The following is a 7,621-nucleotide window of genomic DNA, read 5'->3' as shown; positions in this document are numbered from 1 at the left end:
ACACACACACACACACACGGAGCCCTCAGAGACACACACACACACACACGGAGCCCTCAGAGACACACACACACGCGGAGCCCTCAGAGACACACACACACACGGAGCCCTCAGGAGACGCACGCACAGAGCCCTCAGAGGAGACGCACGCACAGAGCCCTCAGAGACACGCACAGAGCCCTCGGAGGAGACGCACGCACAGAGCCCTCAATCTCTTTTTCTGCAGCCTCAGTTATCAATGAACAGGAAGTGATGTAGGAGGGGATGTAGATCACTTCCTGTTCATTCATAATTGAGGATATAGTAAACATACTAAAAAAAAGTAAAGTAAAAAAAAAAACAACCCCGCCATTTGCGCGTGAATAAACACATGCGTAGGGCTGTCTGTGTTCGTGTTCACCCCCCATTGCACTGTGTGTGGTAAGCGGGGGAAGCAGCGATCTCTAACATGCACAATGCACATTAAAGGGGAAGTTCACTTTCCCAAGTAATTTGAGAAAATGGAATTACCGGCTTAAATCTGGCCGACTCTGGAGATCGATGCCGCTGGTAGATCCCGGGAGAATGACACTCCCGTTCCCTAATGAACAGTGTGCATTGGAAGCTGGACATCCGGCATCATCGAGCTTTTCCCTCCCTAGCTGAACTGGCCCCGCCCCTTTTCGTTCATTGGATTTCAGTTCTGTCATTCATGTGGGGGCGTTACCTATGCAAATACAGCCTGCCGAGGAACACCCTCTCCTTTCAGACTGACTCACCCATCGAGGCATAACTCCTCCCAAGAGCCAGCCCACTGTGTGCATCAGGGCTGATGGCTTTTGGGAGTAGTACAGCCAGCTGGCTCCTCCCACCAGCCATGATCTGCCTGCATTGCATAGAGCAGCACAGAGACTCATTATAATGTAATGAAAACAGAAAGGGGGGAATCTGGGAATGTGAAGTACGAGCAGATGAAGGTTCAGCGTATGGCAGCCGAGCCTCGTCTTTGTCTTTTGTAGATAATCCGTTCGCAGCTGTCCCGGCCGAGCTCAGCAAACACGGGGCTCAGCTGTCCAGAGACTCCTCCCCCCTCCCAGTACAGGGGAGCATCGGGCTATTTATAATCCTTTTGGGTTTTGTTCCTCTTTTTGCTGTGCTCCTGCAGCGTGTTCTCCGTGTGACACAACACACGCGTGTTCAGCGTTGTCCCCCCCCCATATTAACCCTTTGATTGCCGGACTTCTCTCCCCTGTGCAGGTCTTCTCCCACGCTCGGGTCTGACCAATCCCGCGCCTCTTGTTTTTTGTCTCCTCAGGTGGTTCCAGGACGAGGAAGGGCCCAAGCAGTGGTCTCACGCCCGCTACGAATACGTCATGAAACTCCGCCAGGCGGCGCTGACCTCGGCGCGGGAGATGTGGGCCGACTATATCATGGTACGTGACCGGCGCACGATGCTTTCCCGGGCCGCTCTCTCTGGAGGGGAGGGGGGGTGACGACTGCGGGCTGAGAGGAAAAGACTCGGCCTGGATCTGTTACTGGAAAGCTGAGGAGGCCGTTATTAACCCTTTCGCTGCCAGAGCACCTTTTTTTTTTTTTTTCTTAACCTGTTATAATCCACATTTTAGGCCTGAAGATTACTTGAAACCCCCCCAGAGACTTATTTCCTGAAATCTGAGACCCTGTAGAATAAAATGGCGGCAGCGGCAAACGTTCTTCTGGCATGATATCAGCGCAAACTCTTTATCAAGCCCAAAATTTCAGTAAAACGTTACACTTAAAGGAGAACTATGAGGGGAGTGAAAATCACTCACCTCGTAGTTCTAGCCGACCTGCGTCAATGAGACTGTCACAGGTCGGCTCAGTAGATCGGGAGGTGAGCGAACACATACCGGCGCTCGCTCACTTTCCGATCATCTCCCTGCAGAGAGTGGTGACTGTCACTCGCGGCTCCCTGCAGGGATTCACCCCCTCCCCGATCCTCCAGCGATGATTGGAGGAACAGACGGGTGAGGGGGCGGGTACAGCTGGTTCTGCTTCTTGATAGGCAGAGCCAGCTGTCACTCACACACAGCTGGGCGGATCCAGACAGTATTGTCAGGATCTGTCCCGGTTCCGGACCAGACAAAAGTCCAGCGCGTTTTGCATGTGTTTTTGAGCATTACAGACCAGAGAAAATAAGACCAGTAGTAATTTTTGTCTGGACCAGAACAGACTGCGCTGGTGTGAACAGAACCCAGAAATACCATAGGGATACATTGGGATGCTTTTTTGGTCTGGGAACAAAAACTGTTCTGGTCCGGACATGATGTGACCAAGCCCTTAATGTTTAATACACTATATTGCCAAAAGTATTGGGCCCCTCCCCCTCCAAATCATTGGATCCAGGTGTTCTGTGACATTTCCCGGCTACTAAATATTCCGCGGTCACCTGTTACTGGGATTATAACAAAGTGGAAGCAACTGGGAACAACAGCAACTCAGCCAGGAAGTGGTCGGCCACGTCACATGACAGGGCGGGGTCAGCGCATTCTGAAGCGCACAGTGCGCAGAAGTCGCCAACTGTCTGCAGAGTCAATAGCTACAGACCTCCAAACTCCATGCGGCCTTCAGATTGGCACAACAACAGTGCGTAGAGAGCTTCATGGAATGGGTTTCCATGGCCGAGCAGCTGCATCCAAGCCGCACATCACCAAGTGCAATGCAAAGCGTGGGATGCCGTGGTGTAAAGCGCGCCGCCACTGGACTCTAGAGAAGTGGAGACGTGTTCTCTGGAGTGACCAATCATGCTTCTCTGTCTGGCAATCCGATGGGCGTGTCTGGGTTTGGCGGTTGCCAGGGGAACGGTACTTGCCTGACTGCATTGTGCCAAGTGTAAAGTTTGGGGGAGGGGGGTTGTTTTTCGGGGGTTGGGCTCCGCCCCTTAGTTCCAGTGAAGGGAACTCCTAAGGCATCAGCACACCAAGACATTTTGGACAATTTCATACTCCCAACTTTGTGGGAGGAGTTTGGGGACGGCCCCTTCCTGTTCCAACATGACTGCGCACCAGTGCACAAAGCAAGGTCCATAAAGACATGGATGGGGGAGTTTGGGGGGGAGGAACTTCACTGGCCGCACAGAGTCCTGACCTCAACCCCGTAGAACACCTTTGGGATGAATTAGAGCGGAGACTGCGAGCCCCTCCCCCAACATCAGTACCTGACCTCACAAATGGCCCAACATTCCCATAGACTCCTAAACCTTGTGGAAGCCTTCCCAGAAGAGGCGGAGCTGTTATAATGGCAAAGGGCGGAGCCAACTCAATACTGAACACTACAGACTAAGACCGGGATGCCATTAAAGTTAATGTGCGTGTAAAGGCGTCCCAATACTTTTGGCAATATAGTGTAGTTCCATGGTCATCTTGAGGAACCCAAACGTGAGAGGTTTACATCATTTACTGACCCCAAAGATTGCATATAGAAATACACTATATGGCCAAGAAGTATGTGGAGACCCTTCTAAATGACTGTTCAGGGGTCTCCATTAAGGCCTCATTCATAGAGCTAAGAGCCGCCCCGTACAGATCCGTGCGGTGTGCAGGATCCATCCTGTCTGCATACGAGTACGGACACCCGCACGGATGTGCAGCTCGGTCGCGTCCTCCCATAGAGAAGAACCGGCTGCTGCGTACAATCACACATAGGAACCTGTCCTTCCGGGGATCGGCCTGATACGGCCGTGCACGTCGCGCTGATCTGTATGGGCCGCTCTTAGCAGCAGAAGTCTTAGTTCTGCAGCCTGGACATTTTAGACAATTGTGCACTTCCAACAAGGAATACTTGGTGAAGACCCTTTTCTGTTCCACCATGGCTGTCCCCTGTGTACAAAGCCACCTCCATACAGACATGGTGTGACCAGTCTGGTGGAGGAACTCGAGTGTCCCGCACAGAACCCTGACCTCATCCCTACTGAACACCATTGGGATAAAATGGAACACCTATTGTGAGTCACGTCTTCTCATCCAACATCAGCACCTGACCTCCACTCTACTGAACACTGTTGTGGTGAATTGGAATGCCGATTGTGAGCATGTCTTCTCATGTCCTCTCATCTGACATTGTTACCTGACCTCACAAATGCCGTTTTGACTAAATGAGCTCAAATTCTCCTAGTCACGGCCTCGTTTCTTGTTCTTTATCTGACCAGGGTGGAGTCTGCACGGTGCAGAGTCACTTCTGCAATAAAAGCCTACCCACTTTGAGGCTTTAGGGCCCATTCACACTTGCCTTGCATTGCGGCCGGCTCACTTTTTTGCCCAGGCAGGAGGGGACGTGGCAGGCGATTCAACTGAATGGCGCCGTAGCCACTCCCTCCGGCCGCAATGCGATCGCCCGCACGGGATCGCAAGGCACATTGTGCCTGCAGTCCGGTGCGGTGCGATCAAAATGCTGCGAGCACTATTTTGATCGGACCGAACTGCGGGCACAATGTGCCTTGCGATCCTGTGTGGGCGATCACATTGCGGCCAGAGGGCGTGACTGTAGAATGTGCTCTGATTTGGGGGTGCCTTAAATTACCGATGAACAACTGAATCTTAAGTGTCGGGTTTATTTACAAATAGGGATATACATGCATTCTAATTACAATTAAAGGAGAACTATGGGGTCAGTGTTTTTCCCCATAGTTCTCCTTAGGGTAACAGGAGGACACAAACTAGCGTCCTCCCGTCACCCTAAGCTCAGTATATAGGGAGCTGCAGCTCGCGGTATACTGAGACGCCGCAGCCGGAGCGGATCCCGACGTAGATGACGGGATCCGCCCAGCTGCGTGAGTGACAGCTGGCTCTGCCTATCTAGAGGCAGAGCCAGCTGTACCCGCCCCCTCCCCCGTCCGTTCCGCCAGTCAGCGCTGGCAGATTGGAGCGGGGAGGGTGGAATCCAGCCCCTCCCCTGTCACGGCAGAGAGCCGTGACAGGATCGAGAGGTGAGCGAACCCGGTATGTGTTCGCTCACCTCCCGATCTACTGAGCCGACCTGTGACAGTTTCATTGTCACAGGGCGGCTAGAACTATGAGGTGAGTGAAAATCACTTATCTCATAGTTCTCCTTTGACGGAATCTGAAAGGGGAATTTGGATAGGAATTGAGGGTAAGGATCCTACAGCTAGCTACACCATTCTCACTCAGTCACACATGCCATGGGGTTTTTCTCTGCTCTCAGGACACGCCTCTCCAGCAGGTCTCAGCGAATCACATTCTTGGTTGCAGAGTTCAGAAAGACTTGTCTTGTCCAAAGGTCTTGTTGGTGAGCTAGGTTAGTGTCACACAGGAAGAAGGTTCCATCATATGCCCCTGCCCCCACCCCAGCATATATGCTTCCTTGCTGACACAGGTGTGGGCAGTAAATACCAGCAGGGGGTCGGGCTTGCCCCAGGACATGACCTTCCTGGCAGATCTTCATTCCTCAGTGTCCAGCCCCAAGAACCCTTTGATGGTCCTCATTTACATATCAGCCACCTGCTGATTTCATTCAAGATATCAAGGAACCTTCCATCAAAGCTGTATCATAGATGTCAATTTTTTTACGTTCCAACAGTGACTACGGCACCATTCACCTGAATAACCCGCCACGCCCCCTCCTGCCCCACTAAAAAGTGAGCCGGCCGCAATGCATGGCAGTGCGTTCTGGCCAGAATTGGGCCGTAACGCACTGCAGCTAGTGTGACTGGGCCCTCAGATACTTGCAGGGACCTCTAACTACAGCGAAGACTGTTCTATTTTCCATGCTCCGAAGGTTGGCTTCAGACCAGATGCTGGTAGTGTGTGTTTACTGGCAGCGGAGGCCGGTATTACATTTTCCATTCGGTCTCCAGAAGGAGAAGATCACATTTTGGCTCGCATTCCATCTTTTGCTTCAGCCAAGTGTTTTGTACGTTCGCGTTCTGTAACCGTAGCGGACAATGTTGCACAGACACCGCGCAGGTTTGCTTTGTTCTCGGGCGCTCGCTGCAGATTGTGATTCAGCCTCTAGAGGCCTCACAAGTGTTGTATGAAAGCTGATCCTTCTGGAGGAACTTCTGTATCCGCGGACATTACAATGACTTCACGAGGAGAGGAGAAGCCGTAATCGGACTCTTCGTCTAGGTTTTCCCTCTATGTTTGTCCCAGTTTCAGGAGAGACGCCTGGTACATTGCTTGGTGATAAATCTTGACTTGCTTGGAGGCTCTAGCTTGTCCGGATGAAGTCTAATGTGGTTAATGGCCAACCCCCCCCCATAACTTTTCCCTTTTCCATGGCTGTTGGCAAGCGGTGACACATGCTGGCTTCTTATAATGGGGAAACATTCCAGGCAGAAGACGTGGTTTTACTTGGAGATCCTGAGGCCATTAATTTCAACAGCAATGTCCCATAAGAGTGTACATGTATGTAATGTATTCATGTTATTTACCTGTAAAACCTCCCATGTGTTGTCATCCAATAGCCCCGAGACTTCTGCTGGTGGCCGCCATCTTGGAATGTCATGTCAGCAACCCCAGTAGACTCGGAGCTATCACTCAAGTGATACTCTATGGCAGGGGAAGGGGAACTGCAGACCTCCAGCTGTGGTGAAACTACAAGTCCCATGAGGCATTGCAAGACTCTGGCAGGCACAGGGATGACTTCCAGAGGCAGATGCATGAAGGGAATTTGGTTTCACCACAGCTGGTGGGCCAAAGTTTGCTCGCCAATGCTTTACGGCATGCACTCCCAACCAGGGTTCCTCCAGAAGTTGCTGGGCATTTCAGGAGTTGATTGACCTCCCATCTGATGATGCCGGCATAGTTATGGGGCCAATGCCACATGGGAGAACCAATGGCATGACACCAGTGATCCTTTTATTTGTAAGGGTGACATTCTGAACAGCAGTGTGAAGAGCAGGCAACATGACAGACGTGGCCCCTGACCCATGACGAGATTTGGCTTTGTCCTGGAGCAGCCCCCCCCTCCTTTCCGGGTCCAGGAAGCTCCATTATTTCCTGTGCTGTTTGGGGGGGACTTAGTTTCTTTGACTTCAAGTTCACTTTAAAAGAAACCTGTACTGAGATAAATCTGTAGATGACCTTTTGCTGACTTTCTACTTGTCATGCTGATCCCCTGACTGCCGTCATTTCTGAGCCCCTGATCTGGAGCATGTGTGGGATCAGGAATTGTGACTTCACTTGCTGCATGCTGGTTTTGGGTCTGTAAGCCCCCCCCCCCTTCGGGTCAGTAAGCACCCCCATAGCAGAAAAGCAGCTCATGTATTCAGAGGTCAGGTCAGTAAGCCCCCCCCATAGCAGGCAAGCAGCTTGTGTATTCAGAGGTCGGGTCAGTAAGCACCCCCATAGCAGAAAAGCAGCTCATGTATTCAGAGGTCAGGTCAGTAAGCCCCCCCCATAGCAGGCAAGCAGCTTGTGTATTCAGAGGTCGGGTCAGTAAGCACCCCCATAGCAGACAAGCAGCTCATGTAGTCAGAGGTCAGGTCAGGGAGCCCCCCCCATAGCAGACAAGCAGCTCATGTAGTCAGAGGTCAGGTCAGGGAGCCCCCCCCATAGCAGGCAAGCAGCTTGTGTATTCAGAGGTCAGGTCAGTAAGCCCCCCCATAGCAGACAAGCAGCTCATGTAGTCAGAGGTCAGGTCAGGG

At 52.0% G+C, this 7,621-nt stretch overlaps 1 protein-coding gene across 1 annotated transcript in view; it reads left to right on the top strand.

Annotated features, from left to right (window-relative positions):
* Positions 1-7,621, top strand: part of COLGALT1 (collagen beta(1-O)galactosyltransferase 1) — a 35,016-nt gene that overhangs the window by 2,877 nt on the left and 24,518 nt on the right. Inside the window, exon 3 of the mRNA XM_018569405.1 lies at positions 1,295-1,412. Coding sequence (XP_018424907.1) covers positions 1,295-1,412 — 118 coding nt within the window. The remainder of the gene's footprint in view (positions 1-1,294; positions 1,413-7,621) is intronic.

Source organism: Nanorana parkeri, unplaced genomic scaffold (genome assembly GCF_000935625.1).
Source record: "Nanorana parkeri isolate BGI_ZX_2015 unplaced genomic scaffold, ASM93562v1 scaffold1330, whole genome shotgun sequence".
NCBI classification, from domain to species: domain Eukaryota; kingdom Metazoa; phylum Chordata; class Amphibia; order Anura; family Dicroglossidae; genus Nanorana; species Nanorana parkeri.
Note: the sequence above shows the minus strand (reverse complement) of the source record. Positions and strands in the feature narration are given on the sequence as shown.